This window comes from Pseudorasbora parva, chromosome 5 (genome assembly GCF_024679245.1).
Source record: "Pseudorasbora parva isolate DD20220531a chromosome 5, ASM2467924v1, whole genome shotgun sequence".
Classification (NCBI taxonomy): domain Eukaryota; kingdom Metazoa; phylum Chordata; class Actinopteri; order Cypriniformes; family Gobionidae; genus Pseudorasbora; species Pseudorasbora parva.
Window position 1 is genome coordinate 14,980,331 of NC_090176.1, and position 24,056 is coordinate 15,004,386.

Consider the following 24,056-nt stretch of genomic DNA (forward strand, 5'->3'; position numbering starts at 1 on the left):
AGGGTAAGTAATAAGCAAGATTATAAAATGTATACGATGTATAATAGGGAGCCAGTGCAGTGTTGACAGAACCTGGCTAATATGATCATAATTCCTGGTTCCAGTAACAACTCTTGAACTGCTGCGTTTTGGACCAGCTGCGGTTTGTTTATTAATACCCATTTTCCACCAGAATGAACCGGGTGCTAGTTCTGAGCCAGTGTTAGTTCTAGTTCTAAGTTGTTTCTACTGATGAGCCTTTAAGAACCAGTTTGACTTTCCACGGTCTAGAGAGCCACTACAGAGCCAGGTCTTATGTCATGTATAGTCTCATCTTTCTCAGCAATGTTTGTGCGGTAGCGGGAAATACAAACACAACAGGCTTGATGAAGGCTTGTTCGAGATGCATCGGCACTGCGTATCAAAATACTGCATAAATGATTTAAAAGCATGAAGCCTAGTTCAGACTGCATGATTTTCAAAATCGTCGGGTCACTGCTCTATTCACACTGCATGACTATCTGGGGTATCATTCAGTCAATGGTGTGTTCACACTGCACGATTTGTTTGATGACAGAGGAGTTCACACTGCATGACTGAACAAAAGGAAGAACTAGGACAACTCTCTCCCTCCGGTGCGCAAACTACGTTTCCCAACTACACGTGCGATGTGACAAGTAAACAACGCTAGATCACACGTGCGTCAGACCGGAGTTCTCGCGCAAGACTTTGAATTGTTATTAAAAATGATAAACTGCACAAAGTTTGCTTCAAATTGTATGTGGGCTGATTTTTGGAGAAAAATATTTTTTTTTATGGTGGAGTAAACTGTTGGAGAGACAGAGGGAGCCAGGATTGTGTTCTGTAATGAGAGTTTGAGGTAAATAAACTATTTTGTAATGCGCTGCTGCTGTGGCTGGATGTACAAATGTTTGGCCTTTGTATCTGTTTGATAGAATTGTAAATATATCTATTCAAATACTTATATTCTGCTCTATAACTCCTCCCTGAACCTCCCGCTGCCCTGTATCTCACTCTTTTATTGGCTGTCGGTCATCGCCGATGTAATTTTCAGTCAGAACGCAGTATTTAGCATGCCAAATATCTCACCGGCGTCGGCGACTCTCTTTGATTGCATCTTTGATTATTCACACTGAGTGATTGTCACTCGTGTGCACGAGCACCGATTTGCCTGTGATCTCGGGCATTTGTCGGCGATTTCACAAAACCTGTCGGCGACTCAGAATCGGGGCAAAAATCGGGCAGTGTGAACTAGGCTTAAGGCGTCGTTTGCTCTCACTGTGCTTTGATGTCATACAGCGATCAGGCTGCACAGCGCATGCCGATGCATCTCGAACAACAGTTCCATCTACAATGGCTTATGGCTTTATGATCCTACATTCGCACCAAAACACCGCAAATCCAACGCATTCATGCAGCTGACCATAATTTGTATAGACAGAGATTACAATCGAGCAGCTGTTAGCTTGATTAGCTGCTATTTAAGCAATGGCAGTCACAAGTTTGTGTTTGTCTTGTTGGTCACAGTAACCCCGCTCCCGACCAATAATGCAAGAAGTTCTTACTTCTATCTCAGCAAAGTTATGGTGCTGCTTAAAGGAACACTCCATATTTTTAGAAATGGGGCTTATTCAACTTCTTTCCTACAGTTAGATATGTGGGTAAATACATTTTTGTCTCAGTGCATGCATTGTTTAAGTTTGGCAGGGTTGCCGGTAGCTTAGTTTAGCATAATGAATGGAATCCTATGTTGCCAGCTAGCATGTCCTGAGTAAAAGTGATCAAAAAAACAAAATTACTTCTTGTGGACTGCGTATTCACTACAAGTACAAATAGCGATGCAGATTAAGACTATGCGATTTCCTAGGCAGATATTGACATGGGACTATATTATGGGGAAGCCTCTTTGAAGCACTGGTATTGTGCACAGAGATTATAATTATAATTTTAATTTTAGAATTATGACTTAGCCTATAGGCTATTTTCATCAACAACACGTAACTCAGGAGCTAACTATGTTAGTTTGGTTGCTTACAGATCGCTCACTCGATCCTTCTAGCTAACGTTATCTTCACCACTTAAGTTGAAACGGTGGTAATTTGACAAGGCATCAACAATTTGTTTAACTAGCATCAGTATTACCTCTAATATAAATTAGAAAATCATATACTGATAATATACAACAATGCCAAGGTCTTTAGAAAGAGGTTTGGTAGTGACATTTACATTCCACAAGGTTGAGTAAGCAGTCCGATGGTGATGACTTCTTCCACTGGCTTTGCTGGGAGACAATGCAGTGGGAAAAGGTCCATTTCAACAACCTTAAACACAACGATCTGTTGGGATGCTTATCTCCCGGGTCACCAAAGGGTCTAGTACACAAATCTGGTACAAGCAGATGAGGCCCTGCAGTAGGAGCAGAAGGTCCTCAATCTGAAACACGCAGACGAAGGAACCTTGAAGTGAAGGTTTGCTCTCCTGCACTTAACGTTGCAAATGTCTCTGTGTGTATTCTGCCTATCTTCTGCCTCTCTGGGCCAGACACTCAGAAGTTGGTCAATCCGACGGTCTCTCTAGCATGAAGACTTGGGACTTACTGTAATCGTCTCACTGGACTAAAACTCTGAACGTAGTGTTGGTTAATGTCTCTTTCCTTACAGGCTGGAGGCTCAGAATGTTGTTGCATCTGTTGCTGCCTTCCAAGCTGTAGACTCAGATCCTCGGATCTTGTGTTGTCTCTCTGGTTAAACCAGAGGCTCAGAACTTGGTTGCTCTGTCACAGTCTAATCCTCACTGGACAGACTCAGAACATGGTGAACTGTTTGTCTCTCTCGAGGGGAGACTCAGAACTTGATTGCTCTGTCACAGTCTCATCGTCGCCGGACAGGCTCAGAGCAAGGAATGTCTGTTGAAAGGGTACCTTTATCCCTTTCAAATGAGGAGATTACACTTTTGTGCTTTTCCATTCCACTGTTGCGATTGCCTGCTGGCATCAGAGGGGACACATTGTACATTGTGGTCCAGCCTTCTTTCCCCTGTGGAACTCATTTGCATACTGTACACAGTTAGAAGTCTTTAAAGTGTCTTGGCCTTGGCAATACACTAAACAAATAGACACCAAACATAATGGAAAAATAATGAACTGTTATGTGTTCATTACAGTTTTTCTCAATCGATTGGACACATTTCTTCAAATGAATGTAGTTGCTCTGAAAACTATTAACACAGCAAACTAAACACACTCTTACGTTGACAAAACAGTTCAGTATTCACTGAATCACTGGAGTTTATTCTGTTAATGTATTTATCAAAAATAAATACTAAAATTAAAACTTAAAGTGTGTTCTATGTTGATTTAATAAAAAAAAAAAAATCAGCTGTAGATATACAAATACATGAATGAAAATAGACATTTTTCATGCTCTTTAATTGTGTTCTTCAATGAATGATCGTGCTCACCATAAACATAATATATGTAGACGCCCCATCGACTTACGCTGCCTATTGGAGCGGATGTATCAGCGTGGCGCCATCTTGGATGGGTCCCCAATGCGCCGCTCCCCACATTTATTTCTACTGAGGAAGATGTATTCTCAACTACAATGATCATAACTCCCCGAGTTTTTACCAGATTTTCATACGGTTTGGTTTGTTACAAACTGCAGAGACTTAGTTATGATACAGGATGCTATCCCACATTGAAAAATTCTGCTTTCAAGGAGAAAGACTTTGTATTACGAGCTTTAACTGAGACATATGGTAGACTATGACATATTGATAAATGTATAAATGAATGAATTTTTATTTTAATTTTAATAAAGAAACCAGTTTGATTGTTCATTTGAATTTATTTCTCTCACACACTCATATTGATAAATTTATACATTTGTGAATTTTATATTTTAATAAAGAAACAAGTTTGATTTTTCACTTAGATTTATTTCTCTCTCTCACACACACACACCTTCTGTAACACATACAAGCTCCCATATATACTCTACCAGCTCAGAATTATTATTTTTTAAAGGCCTAAAGTAAACGTTATAATTCCAGGTCATTCCAGCATCTTACATTACCCTGTCAGGCTTGCAACTGGGACTGGGGAGCTAAAATCCTTTAAAAAGAACTATTTTGCACAGCTTCTTGCGTATGCTTGCACTCTGTAACTCCAGGGTTGTTAATTTTTCGATGTGTTGCAGCCTTACCTTGTGAAATAGGCCTACAGACACCACTGAAGACACAAGTATGAAATGATAATGATGTATAAATTGTAAAATAACCTAAATTATTGTTCAATCTTACTTGTGAAATGTAATCCTATGCGATCTGGTATCAATATTGCGTTACTGCAACCGTAAGCTGCATAAAATACAGGCATAATTGCTCGTTCTCCATTGACTCTGAATGCTAGCGTTGAGTGGAGAGACCCAACCAATATGGCGGCGACGCTGGATCACGCTCCAGCACATCATGGGGCGTCTACGTATATGATGTCTATGGTGCTCACTCCCTCAGCGGGTTAAATCACATTATATTGAACAGGCACTTTCAGTTGTTAATCGTAGTGTCTGTTCTCTAACTGAACTGATTTTGTGAAAATGAACACCGTGAGAATGTGATCCAGTCACAGTAATCCAGTAGCGGTGGCTTTGGGAGTGGCCTCACAGGGCAGCGAAGCATTCTGGGAATTGTTGTCTTTCATCCCCATGAGACAAAAATACATTTTCTGTCTTTTCTCAGTCTAGAAAGCACCAAATTCAAAACTAATTTCACATTTCTACTACATTAATGAACCAGTTTAAATACAGATACATCTTTCTATCACTGAAGTACCCCTTTAATGACAAGTTTCATTGTATAACTATGTTTTCTCCCAATAAATGACAGAATAAATGAATGGATGGATGGATGGATGGATGGATGGATGGATGGATGGATGGATGGATGGATGGATGGATGGATGGATGGATGGATGGATGGATGGATGGATGGATAGATAGATAGATAGATAGATAGATAGATAGATAGATAGATAGATAGATAGATAGATAGATAGATAGATAGATAGATAGATAATCTACTGAAATCATTGAATCAATTAACTTTATAGAGCTTACCAACATCATAGCATATATTTGCATGAGTCATGCATTGTGGGAATGCTGGATCCATCCTTGCACTTCAACTTCTCCACAGGCCTCTTTCATTACTTGAAGAAGTCTTACTTGGTTGTAAGGGTTGCGATATTTTCATCTCCAAGAGAAGATGAAAAAAACATTTTCAACATCATCCTGAAATCTGGGTGAAATCTGGGTACATTTTCAACATCATCCTGAAATCTGGGTGATGCTCAAACCACTCTTGCTCCACTGCTGAAAGGTGAAATTGGATATTGTCATATACAACTACACAATTTCGCTCAATTTGCTCCTGATCACCCTGCAGAAAGATCATTTCATTGAGGGAGTTTAAAAAATGTAGGAGCCAGCGTTGTGTGCCACAACACCAGGGGATGGCCGCACCTGTTGTCCAGGGACACTGACTGTGGCACAATTGGGCTGAAATTTCTGTCCAGCTTCTCGCAAGTTAATTTGGCTCTGATTTCATTTAATTTGAAACCTTTATGTACCCAATATATCTACCTCTCCTCCTTCCTGTTACATTTTGCTCTCCCCTTCCCCTCTGCCCATGACTTCTTATATTTTATTCTCTAATGCCATTGCCTTCCACTCGACCATCTCTCCTCCCTCTACTCCTCTTCCTACATCCTCAGCTCTTCTTGCTTCTCCTACATCCTCAGCTCTTCTTGCTCCATCTCCTCTTCCAATACCAACTTTTCCTGTCCTCTAATGTCTTTTTACCTCTTCCACTGTTCTTCTCCATCTCAATATTACCCTTCCTCTATCCTCTCCAAAACCTCTCACTCTTACAAAAGTTGTTTAAAAAAATGTAATTGAGATACAGATGCAACTGACTATTTTACAATTCACAGAGTTCCCTTTTGTTCAGTCACTCCAAGTAACATCAGTGACTGATGAATGGGGGTTTCGCTTAGATCATCTTCGAGATCTAGAAAATGCCCAATGGCAGTGCCAATGCCATGGGCATGCAGGATTTGCATGCGTAACTCCGCCTACCCACGTGGGTACATAAGGAAGTATCTGGCATGATAGCATTATGTTTCTGCTTTGGAGCCAAGGGTTCCATACCTCTTCACTCCAGTTATCTGTCAGTTCATCCAGACCTTCCAGTCGGTGTTGGTATCAATGGGGGTTTCAGCGATCCCATACTTCCTGCCTGCTGATCAGACGATCCAGCAGGTGTGTGGTCCCTGGGTGCATCGACTGCGAGGTTAATCCTCTCACAAAAGAGCTCACACATGGCACGTCCTTTTCAAGATGTCTCGCCTGTGTGCTTCTGGGTGCGGTCGGCGTCAGCCGTCTTCTGATGGGCACAATCACTGCCTGACATGTTTGGGCTTTCAGCACGCTCAGGCAGAAAGTAGTCGTGAGTGGAGTTCTCACTGTGGGAACATAGCCATCTCAGTGCTGCGGTCGAGACTCAATGAGGAGCGAGAGTCCCCTCTGCCACAATCTGACGTCTCCGCGAGAGGCGGCAATTTGGCTGGTGGCCAGGGTGACCTGAGGGTGACTGTGTGGAACAAAGCTCCGACGCTCATGCCTCAGCCCACACCCCCCTCTAGTGCACTGATACCCGTGAGCACTAGAATTGAGCCTGCGGCTTCGACAACCCCACGGGTTTTATTCATCGCTCCAGAGGACGACGAGATGTCAACATCTCAAGGTGCGCTAGAGTCCTCTGAGGATGATGACTCGGCTGTGTTGCCGCCTTCGGGTGTGCCAGCATTGCCCAAGTCGGACCCAGAGGTGACAGCCATGCTTGGTCCAATCAGTGAACAGAGAGATTGCCTGAGAACAATGATGTTGATGTTGTGCGCTAGTTTGAGTTGTAGTTCAGTAATGGCGGCAGAGAAAGATGCGTTGTGACAACACTGTCCAGAAGTTAAAGCCGGAGCAAGAACAGTCTTTGCTGGGGTTTGTTCATGGCCATGGTGTTGTGGCCTTTCTCCCCAACAAAGTAAATTAGGGAAAAGTTAAATTTTCCAGCTCGCTTCGTTAGTGGTGAAGGAGTTGGCTGGGTGAAGCTCTATTCGGACGGTAATTGTTCCTAATGGGGTTGGAAGGTATTGCCATCATTAAGTTACAGGGACAAGTCAGTTATTTTATTGCCGTCTGTTTCCCACCACCCGCATAAACATCCCCGGAGTTCCCTACTGCTTTTGGCAAACCCCAAGGTTGTGTGGTGATTTAATTGCTGTCAGAATCCAAATGTCTGAGTTTTCAAGAATATATCACTTAAAAATGTAAAAACCGCTGCAGAGCACTGTACGGTTGCGCTTTGCTGTTATTTGGATGCACTTGTATTTCTTTAAAATGCTGGCATATACAGTATTGTTCAAAATAATATCAGTACAATGTGACTAACCAGAATAATCAAGGTTTTTAGTATATTTTTTATTGCTACGTGGCAAACAAGTTACCAGTAGGTTCAGTAGATTGTCAGAAAACAAACAAGACCCAGCATTCATGATATGCACGCTCTTAAGGCTGTGCAATTGGGCAATTAGTTGAAAGGGGTGTGTTCAAAAAAATAGCAGTGTCTACCTTTGACTGTACAAACTCAAAACTTTTTTGTACAAACATTTTTTTTTCTTCTGGGATTTAGCAATCCTTTGAATCACTAAACTAATATTTAGTTGTATGACCACAGTTTTTTAAAACTGCTTTACATCTGTGTGGCATGGAGTCAACCAACTTGTGGCACCTCTCAGCTGTTATTCCACTCCATGATTCTTTAACAACATTCCACAATTCATTCACATTTCTTGGTTTTGCTTCAGAAACAGCATTTTTGATATCACCCCACAAGTTCTCAATTGGATAAAGGTCTGGAGATTGGGCTGGCCACTCCATAACATTAATTCTGTTGGTTTGGAACCAAGACTTTGCCCGTTTACTAGTGTGTTTTGGGTCATTGTCTTGTTAAAACAACCATTTCAAGGGCATGTCCTCTTCAGCATAGGGCAACATGACCTCTTCAAGTATTTTAACATATGCAAACTGATCTATGATCCCTGGTATGCGATAAATAGGCCCAACACCATAGTAGGAGAAACATGCCCATATCATGATGCTTGCACCTCCATGCTTCACTGTCTTCACTGTGTACTGTGGCTTGAATTCAGAGTTTGGGGGTCGTCTCACAAACTGCCTGTGGCCCTTGGACCCAAAAAGAACAATTTTACTCTCATCAGTCCACAAAATGTTCCTCCATTTCTCTTTAGGCCAGTTGATGTGTTCTTTGGCAAATTGTAACCTCTTCTGCACATGCCTTTTTTTTTAACAGAGGGACTTTGCGGGGGATTCTTGAAAATAGATTAGCTTCACACAGACGTCTTCTAACTGTCACAGTACTTACAGGTAACTCCAGACTGTCTTTGATCATCCTGGAGGTGATCATTGGCTGAGACTTTGCCATTCTGGTTATTCTTCTATCCATTTTGATGGTTGTCTTCCGTTTTCTTCCACGTCTCTCTGATTTTGCTCTCCATTTTAAGGCATTGGAGATCATTTTAGCTGAACAGCCTATCATTTTTTGCACCTCTTTATAGGTTTTCCCCTCTCTAATCAACTTTTTAATCAAAGTACGCTGTTCTTCTGAACAATGTCTTGAACGACCCATTTTCCTCAGCTTTCAAATGCATGTTCAACAAGTGTTGGCTTCATCCTTAAATAGGGGCCACCTGATTCACACCTGTTTCTTCACAAAAATGATGACCTCAGTGATTGAATGCCACACTGCTATTTTTTTGAACACACCCCTTTCAACTAATTCAACTAATTGCCCAATTGCACAGCCTTAAGAGCATGCATATCATGAATGCTGGGTCTCATTTGTTTTCTGAGAATCTACTGAACCTACTGGTAACTTGTTTGCCACGTAGCAATAAAAAAATATACGAAAAACCTTGATTATTCTGGTTAGTCACATTGTACTGCTATTATTTTGAACAATACTGTACATACCAAGCATATGATATTTTGTTTACAGCATTATCACCACGTGATCAGCGCGTTCCAGATCACAAAACTCTCACCCCAACATGAATAAATCACAATCCGAATGCACAAGTTTTAGGTTTTATCACTAAGGTGGCATATTTATTTTGACGGATTTCCATGTGAGAAGGGTGCATAACATAAGTCACTACCAAACATTAGTAACTGGTTATGGCAGATCCAGAGTAGCTCTGGGGAGATCCAATAGTTTTAAACTTCAACCGTGTTCTTCGCGAAAGTAAACACGAGTGGCCAGACTCTCTGTAAAAATTAAATGTACAAAAGTCTGGTAAGACCAGGCTATGATGAAACCATTGTTGATGTCAAAAAGTAATATTTTGAAAGAATGTTAAGAATTAACAAGGAAATGTACCTCCTGATATATATAAAGAAAATCACAATTTTTTAAGTTCCTAATATCATAAATAGAAATTTTCACTAGTGAAAATTTAATTTTTGTTATCATGAAAAGTCAAAATGGCTTGCCATATTATAGGTGGTTGGATAACAACATAAAATGTTTCGCTGTACAACTGAGTAAACATTGCTGATGTTATTCAGAGTTCAGCAAAAAGTCATGACTGGTTGTCCCAGCACCACCAAAAAGTCTAAACAAACTGTACAAAAATAAAATGGTAAATCTGGTCTGAATCAACAGCCTGTAATTTATCCACAAGAGGGTGTCAGAGGCCCACGTAAAATCATGTTGATAGCTCATATTTATGAAACAGACCCATGCTTCTTCTTCTTTTCTCCGGTTGAAGCTACAGACCTAGGCCTAGTCATGTAAATAGCAGAATGACTATCATCAGTTTTTGCATGCGAGTCAATAAAATACAGAGACTGGAAGAAAAATATATTAGTGAATAATGAGAGTTGTTTATACCACAGAGGATCTTACTGGTTGTCTCCACCTGGTGACTATCCTGGCTACTGTGGTGTGCAATTTTTGGGGTTATTATTACCTAAAACAAAGTTCAGTTCTAATACGTGTTGAATAAACAAAGCACAATCGAGTCACATAATTTTTTTGAGGCTGAGATGACAAACTCATCTGGGTGTGTCTATGGGATGGTCTATTTCAGGGGGTTTGGCCTACACTGTTCCCAGACTGCACAATGGTGGGAACCCTGGGAGGGCAGCTCTGCAGTTGGGTGCTATTTTTAAACACTACATTCACAATCTGTCAAGGCTTGCTCCACAGAGACCTGCCACCAGTAGTCTCTTCAAGCCACGGAATTCAACCCGGGACAACTCTGCAGATGTGATGGAAAACATCTGGACTAAGCTGCAGACAGGCAAAAGGGACACAAACTGTTAAGCCTCTTCTCTTACTCAGTTATAAAATCGCAATATGTACTTTTGTACTAAAAGATGTGTATAGAAATTACATTTCCTTGGGGGTTTAACCTCTGATATTGGAGTAATAAGGTACACCATTACTATACAAAAATCACAAGTTGGAACTTCAGTCCCAAATAGAAATGAAGTTTGACACACACACACACGAGTTTCCCGAATTGTGTTCAAAGCCCTTTCAGAATTGCTTTGAGAATGCCTTGTTACCATAAACTGAATACCGGAGTTTGAATTGATTGGATTTGTGATATGATGTACAAAGATTATGCAAAATTGGTATTAGAGAAATTAAAGGAAATTGGTATATAAAACTTAACATTTCAAATTTCTTTTTCAATACAATTATCCCATAAACAATGAAACTAAACACTGTGGTGCTTTATGAGAAAATTAAACCATTTAATAGATGTAAATATTGACAGTACTGAACAGAGTATAATCAGGGAATAAGTGGACATAATCGCCCACATTTAATTATGTATTTTTATTTTCTTTCTTGCCCAACCCATTCGGCGTGAAATGGTTACTACTTTTAATACTGCTGGCATGGGGCTGGGATACATTCAGGTTTAATTAAAATGTAAACTCATTTTTAAGTTCACAATACTCAATTATCAAACCAACAAACCACGTTGATTATACAAAGTCATTTATTTATTGCTTTAATTTACAAAAAAACAGAAAAAAAAACAGAAAAAAAAGATTATTTGTCATTTATTACACTTAGTAGTTAATGAAACACTTCCATATTTTCATTCAAAACAAGTTACATTTAGGCACACAAAAATGCATACAACAAATATTTTCCTCTCTTTAAATTCAAACTCCTGACATGGAAGAGGAGGAAGAATACCCAGAGCTTACTGCACAAAAAAACGGGCACAATGCAGAATTTTAGAACACATTAATTCAGCTTCCACAATATTGTCCTGTACTAAAGAGGAAGATAATACCCTCCTCTAAACTCTAATTATGCATTTACTGTAAAATGACAAAAACATCAAAAAAGTATAACTGAATCAGAAGCAGTTAGTTATATTGGCGGGCCTTGTCTTCAGAAGTTCAGGAGTACAAAAAGTCCACTAAAACGGTGATAAAATATCACATTAAATACGACTGAAAAACAGTGTAATCCAAATTGTTGGTAAACGGCATACACTTAAGCAGAGTGCACTGTTTGCCTTGCATCCAAATAATACATTGCTGCTTTAACTCAAAAAAAAAAAACCTTTTGGGTCAGACCTTAAGAAAAACACTGCATTTATTATTAGCAGATGTGAGCAAGCCAAAAATTTAATGATGCAGCCCACATTCCAGGGGCAAAAATGCATATAGATTTTACCAAGATACAACTATAAGACAACAAATACCTACTACAATTAGCCTCCTTCCATACAAGGTCCACACAAGTTTTACTACTCATGTAAATGCAGGTTTAAGTAAAGGAACTTACTGAAGCGGACTTGGCAAAGATCGTACCAGCCAGGGGTTTAGCGTTCAGGCTATTAGCATTCTTCTACATATTTACACATATGCATTATTGTTGTGTATACTTTTTAGAGCATTGGAGTTTCCACTATAAATGCAGGCTGTGGACAGTCTTAAGGCCCTGTGAATTCAAATGCTCAACTGCATGAATGCAGGACACATTAAAATAGCGGGGAAGTGGTTTTCATAATAATACCCTAATTTAATGTATGAAAAGAATAAAGTAAGCATATAAACACAATACATGTTAAAAAGCAGGACACATTGTTTGGTATTTATCATGAAGCTGAATCATTATTTGGCTTATGAAGAAGTAAGTGTCTGCACTACAAGATAATGTCTTTCTCCTGGGGAGAAACGGATAAATGGCACAAGATTTTAGATCACAAAATGCCTTACCATTTGGCAAAAGTCAGATGAGTATTTTTCAAATAAATTACTGTTCTGCACTAGAGAAAAAAGATGAAATAAGAACACATCAACCAACCCAGTGAAAAAGTGCAATCAGTTTGTAGGTTTTCAGCCTCTTTCTAGGAGCTTAGCAAAAACCTTTCAGCATCTCCTAGTTTGCAGCATCTGCTGCACACCTAGTTTTACACCCAGAGTATGACAACTACATTTAGTTGAGCAAAGCGTGAGGTGACATTCACCAAGAAAATCTTCAACCAGTATCAGCCAGAAAGTATCTAGTTGAAATCAATAATGGTTTTTAATTGTTATTTTAAAGAGGTCCAAAAATTAGGAAGAGAGAACAATGGACTTCAACCCAACCATTAAAAACGGGGCAGCAGTACTATCTTTAAGTGGCAAAAAAAGCTGATTTGACTATAGAATCAGAAATGATAATGACAGGATCAACATAATTGCACGATCTTTATGGGATTGGAAGAGGGTGAAGAATCTCAGAGATGACACCCCTGCAGTGGGTCAAGCTGATCACTTATGGGGACGGAACTGACACTTCCAGAAGACGGTTGTTTTTACGCTTGCAGGTGACACCATTGCCGTTCTTTGGTGTACCCTGAATGAATTTTACACACACTTTGTCCTGTTTGAACTGCACTAAGAACCTGAAAGAGAGAGAGAGAGAAAGTTATGCTACAAGAATGATACCAAGGAAACAAGATAAACAAAAAGGCTGGACACTTACTCATCTGAAATATCGATATTGATCTGGTTCCTGTCAGCTGAAGCTGCACCAGTGCGATGAAGTTTGGTAATAATCTCTATCAGTCTGTCACTGCTCAGCAGGAAGTCACCTTTGGCTGCAGACATAGCACCCTAAAGAGAGAGCAAGAACGGTCTGTAGCGATCCAGACTTACATGGTGACCCTATGAGAGATGATTATTGCATGTCGCACCTCTTTGAGCTTAAGGGCGAAAAAGCCATCGTTCTGTGTGCTCACAGAAACACTGCTAAGGTCCAGCAGGGGAACGCTGGCCTTTACTTGGCCTGTCTTCTGATCAGCCAGAACCAAACTCTTCTTGGTCAGGAGGAAAATTCTTGGAGCTCCCTAAAAAGCGAAGTATTGGCAGCTTAGTGGTTTGTTAAATGTCAAGTTTAGAAACAAAGTATGAAAATTGCCTAAATTGACCTCACAATAGGATAGCTACTCAATGCCTGTCAAACTAAATTATGTTACAGGTCATCAGGGTTTGTTGTGTATCTGATGATTTTTGGAATAAATGACTTCATAGTGAAATTAAAAAGGGGTAAATTACTTCAACATTAAAGTCAGACTGTTGAGACGTTTTTAATATTTCTCCTATTAATAATAATAATTGTTGTATTTGGCCTTTATTTCAAAAGGATATTGTCTCCAGTCCTGCTATTATTTCATTTTGAAATGGTTATGTTGATGGTCTGTTGTGGAGCAAAATCTGGAATCTTCCCCATAAATATTTAATTACGAATAAAATCATAGAAATGTCTCTTAAACTCATTTATAAATATTACCCCTGTAATTTTTATCTTGTAAACAGATTTAATTGTGATATTGATATGTTTTGTACATTTTGTGGTTTACATGTTGAAGAGTTATCCTTCTGTTTGTTTTTGGTCTGATTTTTGTATTTTGTATTAAGGCTCACATCATGCCCAGCTTTCAACTATAGCCGCGTTTCCACCGTTGGAACTTTCCCCGGGAACTAGGGAGTTTGGGGTGGTACTTGGTGTTTCGACTGCAAGAACAGGGGTCTAAATAAAGTTCCGGGGAAAGATTCCCCCCTCAAAACGGCCCTGCTCGCGAGGTAGGACTTTTTCAAAGTTCGGGAACATCCGGGGGTGGGACTTAGGCGCTGAACATGCTGATTGGTTGAGCTCACCCAGCATTGTATTTAAACCTAAAAGTCTGTTTTGGTGTGTGCAGTAAGGCTGGCTACACACTGGCTACATGGCATTTTATGTCTTAGCCTACACAGAGCAGCAGCGCTAGTGTGCAATGTTAAAGATAAATATAAAGCCTACTGATACAGCTAAGACATCGTCAGCAGTACTGATGGCAAAATAGTTCCTGGTACAAATTGTTCCGTGTAATTTTGGTGGAAACGGGGCTAAAGCTTTAAAAATGTTTTTTTTTTTTGTTTTTTTTCCTATAACAATTCTTATCATAAGGAATATTACTTAATTAATCTGCTGCTACTTCTAGCTAAATTCAGCATCCATAACTGTAAATTTGGGGGAAATTAGCCTTAATTTTTATTTCTAAAATAAGAAGTGCAACCATAACTAAGTACTATATTATAGTTGAAAAATAAGAAAGCTGTAAAACGGTTTCTACTTTTAAACATTTTCATATTTTTATTTAACTTTTAAGTTTGTCAATATTCTATTTTATTATTGTATTTATGTCTTACTGTGTTTATTAACGTTAAGTGACTGTTACCTGACTGTTGTGGTATTTATATTTATTAAAAAAAATAAAAGAAAATGTTTTTAATATAGACATTTACATTAAAAAAAAACAAATCTCAGTTTTTCTTAAAGGTCCCGTTCTTCGTGATTCCATCTTTCAAACTTTAGTTAGTGTGAAATGTTGCTGTTAGAGCATAAATAATACATGTAAAATTATTAAGCTCAAAGTTCAATGCCAAGCGAGATATTTTATTTAACAGAAGTTCCCTTTCAAAGCCTACAGCGAACGGCCGGTTTGGACTACACCCCTGCACTTCCTGCAGGAATGACGTCACTAGAACTGTTTGTTGACTAACCCTTCGCCCAAAAGTACACGCAAAATAGGGGGCATGGTCTTGATGCTCTCCCACGTGGAGAAGAGCGCGCATTCAGCGCTTGCATCTCCCCGTTATGGTAAGGCGGGACCTTTCCGGGCAAAGTGCGGTAAGCTGCTGTCCAATCACAACACGGGAAGCGCTGGCCTAATCAGAAATCGTTACGTGTTTCTGAAGGAGGGACTTCATAGAACAAGGAAATCATCAGGCCGTTTTTAGGACAGAGAAAATAGCGGTGTGCAGATAAGTAAATTGTGTGAAAAATACTGTTTTTTTACACGCGAAACATGAACTCATGTTATATTGCACACTGTAAACATAATCAAAGCTTCGAAAACACGCGAAGAACGGGACCTTTAAAGTTAATTTTGCCTGCTTGTAAGTAGTCTTTATAATTAATGGAGAAAAACAATGGAAGTGTAAAAATGAATGTCAATGTCTGAGAACAACAAGCAATATTTAAAATGTTTTTTTAAAAATAGCCACTATACAGTATTACACTACCCCTTTGTGCACACTTAGAGATGTTTTGCTTTTGGGTGGTCATTTGAAATTTGTAGTCTGATCCAACACATGCATTTTTTTAAATTACTTGTTGGTTTTGGGAATTGAAAAAAGTGCCATTCACTAACCTCTCTGGTTTCCTAGTATCTGAATTACATGCACCATAACACCTTTTTACAATATTAAAAGGCAAAAAAAAGGGGTCTGTATGCCACAGAGAGTACAGTAATTTTGACCGTATAAGTGATGATAAGGCTTATTAACACAGCGATTTTGATGGGCAATTTGGGCTTTTTTTTTTTTTTTTTTTTACAACAGTCATTTATCGGTTGTAAGGTTATTTCTATTGGCACAGGGTTACATGTACTCACCTTGCCATTGGCACGGTTGATTTTACTGACCACATCTGCAAGAAGAACTTTATCCTCTACCAAGCTGTTTAGCTTTTGGTACTTAGGGTTTTTGGTTATCTCCACATAGTCTCCTTTGAAAGGCTGCCCCACACTGTAAAGCAAAGGACAAATGTTTTTGCAATATATTGTGTCAATACATAAAGGAACATAAGTGAACTGCTTTTTTTCCCTACCTGCTAGGATACAAGGCCTTCTTATCTTTGAAGAGTTCACTAGCTGCAAGCTTCTCTTCATAGGTAGCCTTCTTCTCCTCTGTGAACTGGCTGCGGTATTTCTTACACTAATAGAAGTATGAGAATAGATGGTTAGATTACAGGGGAGCGGAAAGTCAGGGTGCTGTACTCCTGTTTTTACAGGATGCAAAAAGCCACACTTAAAAAAAAAAATGCGTGAATAAATTGTTAATTTACATTTATACATTTTTTGCATTAGCATTTAGTAATTTATCTGTAATAAATAGTGGGCTATTTAAAAAAAATGTTCCATTAAAATTAAATATTAAAAATATTGTGATTGTTATATTGTGCACAAGTTCACAATCTGTGTTTTGTAAGGTAGGCAGTTTTTTGTGTTCATTTTTATCTTTTTTTGTATATGAGAGTGCAAGCAGTTCTCAGCTTTTATTTAAAAGCTTAATTTATGTCTTGTAGTCTGGTCCAATGCATTACAAATGCAAGCAGTATAAATGTCAAAAATGTGATGTGCAGTCAAATGCACATCACATTTTTGTCATCGATTGCTCCTGTCTGCGCTCTTGTGTGCTGCTCGCTTTTGAATCTTTATTTGATATCATTCCCTGTTGTTTAAACTGCTAAATAGGCTATAGTTTGGCTCATCCCCGTATTGTCTAATATTGCCTACCACATTAAATCTGACATAGTGATTTAGATTAAAAGATACCCGATCAAGCAATCACACGTTAGCATTTCGCTAGCCTGTTAACTTGATATCTCTGCACCCGGGTCTCCTGTTTTCTGAGTTCATTAAACAACTGTGGTGAGTTGGATTAGTAAATAGACTCCATTAAACAACTTTGGTAAGTTGGATTAATCAACAAATATGGTAAGCCATGTCTTCTCCTGTCATTGTCACATGCACTGCATGCTACATGTTTAGCATATCCTTCTCCGGCGGCGAACAGGGCTTTATATGTTATAAATATAAGGAGATAGTTAGGCCGACGGAGAAGAATTCAGAATTAGAGACAAATCCAGGCTTTATCTGAGAGTAGTGGGAATGTAACAGCTTTAGACACTGCTTTGGATGCGACTAGCTTAGTGAACTTTGTACATAGTTCGTTCCGGCTGTAGAGCCCTTGCAGCAGGGCAACTGGGTGACGGTGAGATGGCATAGTCATGGATCTAAAAAACACTTTTCCATTCTGATTATTCCAATTATATATGACACAAATGACACAAACCCTCCACAGATGGAACACCCTTCTGAGCTCTTGATGTGTCCTGTCCAGGAAACTGTAGGGCCGAGCTGGCCAGCTCTTATCAATCGGTGACATGGAAGGCATCGTCTTCTTCAAGCCAAGGAAGTACTTTTGCATCTGTTGACAAAAACTGACATAAGTCCCTTTTGGGAGTATTTTTTAAATAATAAAATAGAAAACATGTCAGGGAAATAATTTCCTAGGGGAAATTAAGTCATACGCGCAAGACTTAATGTTGCATTTGTTCTATACATGGACTCAACAAGTGAACATTTCCTCTTTTTGCTACTATTAGAGTTATATACCTGATATATTATATATATATATATATATATATATATATATATATATATATATATATATATATATATATATATATATATATATATATATATATATATATATATATATATATATATATATATATATATATATATATATATATATATATGCAAAGAAAGTGGAAAAATAACTAGGAACACTTTAGCTTTAAAAAAGACAATGTTCTCTATCAAAGGACCATTGGATTTGCCAGAAATAGATCATGATACTGCACAGCTTGTGGCAAATCATAAGGTAAACATTGACCAACACACAAGTAATACTACTTTTCTTGACAAATAGGTGACTAGCAAAAAGTATTATTTAAATCAGCTACTTAAAGTCACTTACAATTCTCTGGATGGTGAAGTCATATATCTTCTTGCCAGCATTAGCTCTGAAGAACTTCCTGTATTCCCGACGGACCTGTAAAAAGGTGGGTTTAAATAGTCAGTTCTTTGTATTGACAGTGATGGCAGCAGGAATGGGACAGGACACTATCAGGACAGACAAGTGGTTTTGTGACAAACATGGTCTTAACACCTAAAGAGGGAAACACTGGAAAGCAAAGGTGAGAGAACTGATGCTATCAAAATGAGACATCCACAATCATACTTTTCAGAGAATTTGAAAAGTTTGATGTCACCCCTAAAACCCAGACATAAAACAAAACTGGTAATAAGTGGAGGCAAAAAGAAAGGCTTTCAATGTCTGTAAAAGCCAACAGTTTTTTAGGAGCAGCATGCAGACAGCAGACAGAACAGGCACACAGAAACAGATAGAAAATATGGCTATCCTATGGTTCAGCTACTGTGGCAAAGTTTCTGTAATTCAGATGTCATCTTGGAAGCCCGACTATTGGCATAAAGAAGGGTGTCACCTGTAGATCATTTCGACAGATTTATAATGGCTATAATGGCCTGTGTTGCAGAAACTGTGTTTTGGTCTGCTTTGGTCAGAGTTTCTGTCCATACCTATATATGATTCAATTATTTATAGAGCTTGTTACAAAATAAGTTTGTGTATGTTTATCGGGTAGAACTAGCTATTTGTTAACAACAACAAAAAGTCCTAAAAAAACATCTACTGTTGATGTGTCTATAGTTGATTAAATGGTTGGGCCATCAACTGTATTAAAGATACAGTTAACTGTATTATTTTTTTATGAAAGCATCCAAGACAAGAACTATCCATTTTGTAAATTCCAATATTTCAAAGGCCGGCATATCCGCAGTGCACCCCCAACACCCACTGACCTTGGAACAGCTCCTGACAGAGACCACAGTATCATCAGGCAGCCTCCGCAGGAGTAAAAGCTATTTTGCCCAGTGCCAGTCTTTAGGATTAGAACTTGTTCACAGCAGCACCATCTTTGATATTTATTAGGAATGAAAGCTGTGATAGACATATACTATATTGTCAAACGAATTGGGACACCCCTCCAAATCACTGAATTCAGGTGTTCCAATCACTTCTATGCCCACAAGTGTATAAAATCAAACATCTGCTTCTACAAACATTTGTGAAAGAATCTGTTACTTTTAGGAGCTCAGTGGTTGCCAACTTTTCAAGTCCTGTTCATGAAATTTCCTCACTACCTAATATTCCACGTTCAATTGTCAGTGGTATTATAACAATGCGGAATCAATTGGGAACAACAGCAACTCAGCCATGAATCAATCAATCAATCAATCAACTTTATTTATATAGCGCTTTTACAATCACGATTGTGTCAAAGCAGCTTCACAGTGTCAAACAGGATAATATTGCGACAAAATTAGATTTGGCTGTACAGTCGTACTGGAGAAAACAGTGATGTTATCAGCTTATTTTAATTTATCATATAGCGACAATGTTGGCAGATCAGTATGAAGTGGTAGGCCCCATAAATCCCCTGAGCGGGGTCAGCGCATGTTGACTTTCTGCAGTGTCAATAGCTACAGACCTCCACATTTTGTGTGACCTTCAGATTCACTCAAGAACAGTGTGTAGAGAGCTTCATGGAATGGCTGAGCAGCTGCATCAAAGCCTTACATCAAGTGCAATATAAATCGTTGGATGCAGTGGTGTATGCACCACTGGACTCTAAAGCTGTGGAGATGTGTGCTCTGGAGTGACGAATCATGCTTATCTGGACGAGTCTGGGAATCGTGGTTTTCAGGAGCATGGTACTTGCCTGACTGCATTGTGCCAAGTGTAAAGTTTGGTGGAGGGGTGCAGGGTTGTTTTTCAGGGGTTGGGCTTAGCCCCTTAATTCCAGTGAAAAGAACTCTTAATACTTCAGCATACCAATACATTTTGGACCATTTCATGCTCCCAACTTTGTGGGAACAGTTTGGGAATGGCCCCTTCATATTCTAACCAGTGCACAAAGCAATGTCTATAAAGACATGGATGAGCAAATTTAGTGTGGAGGAACTAAATAGGCCTTTACAGAGTCCTGACCTTAACCCAATTGTACACCTTTTCTAGAAACCTTTTCTAGAACATGCCAACATTTGGCAATATATCTCCTGTACAGTTATTTAATGTGTTTTTGGATTGTTCTACTGTTGAAACTGCAAAAAAATCTTTTCAGTAGAAAAAAAAGAAGAAATTTCAGTAGACATAAAATTCCAGGCAACATGAGCTTCCATACATTTTTTTACAGCAGATGCCCCAGAAAACATGGTAAGCCTATCACTCACAGCCACACTTTCATACCTGCTATAGCAGGGCACTCGAAATAAAGGTCTATAAAGAAGTGAAAATCATCTATTCAGAGGAAGCTTTTATAAAGCCATGGATTATGAAAACAGATTTTATTCTACTTTCAGGAGACGCATGCCTTGTATCTAAAGCCTTGTGGTACATGTTTAGCATTCTCGCTTATGACAATACTTGTGTGTGTCACTGACTTTGATGCTAATGGACCTGTGGAACTGAACTAAAGCCTTGTGGTACATGTTTAGCATTCTCGCTTATGACGATACTTGTGTGTGTCACTGACTTTGATGCTAATGGGCCTGTGGAACTGAACTACAGAGGTAAGATTATACTGTTAGGACATAGCAGAGCAGCTGGTTAAGTGACACTTGTAGTTAGCGGGTAATGTGCACGCATCCAACTCATTTCAACGCCTGGCAACCAATGGTTGGAAGATACCTTTAGTCCCAACCAGTAGGCCCAAATGACAGCGATGGCGTGTTTACGCTTTGCTTCCTCCTTCAAGCGCTTCAGCTCTCTACGTGCCTGTGAAAGAGGGAGAGGGACATAAATGCAGAAAGGAGGGAATCAATTGAAAAAAGCAGCGCACAAAGAAGCAGCACAACACCAGGTCCACGTCACCCATTACCAGCTGGTAAAGACATTGTGTTTGCTGTTGGTTAAGAGAGATGGTCCTTGTTGAGGTTTTCCTGTGGAGAGCTCATTTCTTTTCATGGGGTTAACTAAACATGAGTTAGACCAAGGGAAAAGAGCAATTAAAAGAAAGCAACAGCTTTCTTAATGCGCGCACACCACACAAACATACATACAATAAAACAAGCCACATCAACCTCAAGGAGGCAAAGGCCACTCAGATGGAGTGGGAGAACAGCAGTGCGGTGTGATGCCAACATGCAAAGAGAAGTTCACACAGGCTTGTGGATGGAATGAGATTGCTTTTCTCATCTATAGGATAAATCTACATCCAGTCTGCCATGAGGTTACTCAGGCAACAGAACATTCCGCTTATAATAAATGAAGATGGCGATACTGCAGGCAAGTACATAAATTATAAAGGAATGCAGTTGACACGTGATAGCATTCGTTCGCAGTGCAGACGGGTTCTTAAAACTTTCATATTATAGGTAAGTTACATTAAATTGATAATTATTGGTTTATCAAAGGTTTAGTAATTCATCATGCCATATTTCTTTTTTTAAAAGTCAGGAATCAAAGCATCAGGATAAGCACATTTCCTCATTGACTTAAGTTAGTGTGACACTAGCATAAACATGAGCCTTGTGTAAGACTAATTATGTTTTTTGGTTACTGTATAATTTAAAACCAAATAAAAGTGTAAATGTTTTATTAATAAAAGATTAGTTTTAGTTTTTGATGCATGGTATGCTTTTGAATTTGTTATATAATACCGGTTGGCAGAGTAACTTTAAAAAAGCCCTTAAATATTAAAGTAAAGTAAAAACTTAATAAACTGAAAATAATGATGGGGTGAAAACAAAACACAAAAGAAAAGATAAATAACAGACCATGTATTTGCAGAAAACCATAAATTATTATAACTATAGCAAAAACCTTTCTACAAAATTCACGGATCCCGGATTTATACCCTACGGCAAAATTCAGTGGATATTGCAAGATATGACCAAACATAAGGGGTCCAGAATCACTCTTCGGGATCGGTTATTAAAATGGTGCATTTGATAAGGACAGAGGTCAGCCAGCTGTGATGCCAGCCGGCTGCGTGGGAATCGGCCTGCTCTGCAGGGTGCCTGTCTGGATGAGCTTTAATCCATCGGCAGTCAGAGAAAAGAAGCTTAAAATATTGCATTCGGTTTTGCCCCCAATGCAATACCTGCCAACAATACTCTCTCTGCTCCCATCCGCTGCCATTATATTAATCTAATTTCATAAAATGAGCTAAAATAAAGTGTAAGTATGATTCATGCTGTGGGGTCCTGAATGTAGCCACATGCACAACATATGGGATGAGCTTAGGAAAGATGGGTCATGATACGGTCCACCTCACATACATATGGAGGTGTGAGATGGGTTAAGCGGATGATGGGATGCCACACAGACATAGTTGTGAATACCTTAGTTCCTTGCCAGCAGGCCCAAATGACAGATACAGCCTGTTTACTGCAAGCTTCATGCTTTAAGCGCCGCAGTTCTCTTCGAGCCTATCCAGAGTGATTTAATTTTTTTTTTTTTTTTAAAGAAAACGAAGGAAAAGAGGATAGAAAAGTATTAATTTTTTATATTCTGGGTACATACGTTTCAGCAAAATAACTATGTTAGTATTTCCCCATAATTTTCCATTAGACGCTACCAAAAAAATGATAAAACTGTTAGTCAAACGCAAAATAAAGGTATGTCATCAAGAGTGAGGTGAGGCGGGATGGGACAAGACTTTGTTTGGCAGGCTTGTTAAATACCTTAGTTCCAAGCCAAGCTGCCCAAATGACAGACACAGCGTGATTATTCCGTGCCTCCTCCTTAAGACGCCGCAGTTCCCAGCGAGCCTGCGGATGTTAGCCAAGGAGGGCCACGTGGGAAGCAGAGACAGGGTGGCAACGGTTAAACAGAAATATGACAAGAAAAGAGTGATTGAAAAGAGTAAGTCGCATCAAAAGCAGAAGTAAAATTAGGACTAGAGAGAAAAAAGAAGGCAAAAGCAGTGATGAAGCTCCGTGTTGAAAATCTAACCCCACAGTTTACCATTTCACATCCTTATTCATAGAGAAATGGTGTTCAGTACCTGCGTTCCATGCCAGTAGGCTGAAATAGTGGTGACGGCCTCTTCACACCGCTTCTTGTGTTTCAGTTCACGCAGAAGCTTCCGGGCCTGTGAAAAGGGTCACTGTTACATAATGGGGAAAGACACTTTGGCTAAATTCACACTGCTAGTTTTTGGGATTGACAACCGCATTTATTTACATGTGTGAATCTCAAAATGTACTGATCATAAAGTAGCGTCTCGAATACTGTGTTAGCTTTTTTAAACAGGAATCAAGACCATATTCTCTTACCACTAACCATAGCGGAAATGAACAAAGTAATATCAAAGATGGCAACGTCCATAAAACTGTCTTTATTAACTGACAGCTGCTTTTATATTTGGGTGGAGAGCTGTGCATGAGTTGTGCATACAACACAAAACTGACGGAAGCAGCTCCAGTGACTGGACCTAAAACTTTCAGATGATACACTGCTCATATCTCCATCGTTGTAAGTTACTGAAAGCGAAACACCAACGAAAACCTGCAACACATGGCGCAGAGCATCTCTTTTTCACTGTTGTCCAGTCTGGTTCCATTCACACAGCACCAGTTTTCCAAGAATGCAGTTGTGAGTCCAGAAAATGTATGGTTGTGAGCTTGGAATGCGGTTGTCACTCCCCTAAAAAAACTTAACAGTCTGTGAAAATAACCATATTAAGGGCTCAAATACTACACTGAC

The 24,056-nt window shown here is 39.1% G+C and overlaps 1 protein-coding gene across 5 annotated transcripts in view; it reads right to left on the minus strand.

Annotated features, from left to right (window-relative positions):
• Nucleotides 1-11,131: 11,131 nt before the first annotated feature.
• myo1b (myosin IB) overlaps nucleotides 11,132-24,056 on the minus strand; it is a 103,622-nt gene continuing 90,697 nt past the window's right edge. Inside the window, exons 22-32 of one of the 5 annotated variants that reach the window (XM_067443286.1) lie at nucleotides 23,356-23,442; nucleotides 23,033-23,119; nucleotides 22,691-22,777; nucleotides 21,036-21,122; nucleotides 18,243-18,317; nucleotides 17,553-17,687; nucleotides 16,306-16,412; nucleotides 16,091-16,223; nucleotides 13,349-13,501; nucleotides 13,138-13,268; nucleotides 11,132-13,057 (exon numbers count right to left, since the gene is read on the minus strand). In XM_067443286.1, coding sequence (XP_067299387.1) covers nucleotides 12,928-13,057; nucleotides 13,138-13,268; nucleotides 13,349-13,501; nucleotides 16,091-16,223; nucleotides 16,306-16,412; nucleotides 17,553-17,687; nucleotides 18,243-18,317; nucleotides 21,036-21,122; nucleotides 22,691-22,777; nucleotides 23,033-23,119; nucleotides 23,356-23,442 — 1,212 coding nt within the window. In that variant the 3' untranslated portion in view covers nucleotides 11,132-12,927. The remainder of the gene's footprint in view (nucleotides 13,058-13,137; nucleotides 13,269-13,348; nucleotides 13,502-16,090; nucleotides 16,224-16,305; nucleotides 16,413-17,552; nucleotides 17,688-18,242; nucleotides 18,318-21,035; nucleotides 21,123-22,690; nucleotides 22,778-23,032; nucleotides 23,120-23,355; nucleotides 23,443-24,056) is intronic. The other 4 variants (XM_067443287.1, XM_067443288.1, XM_067443289.1 and 1 more) reach the window with 4 other exon arrangements.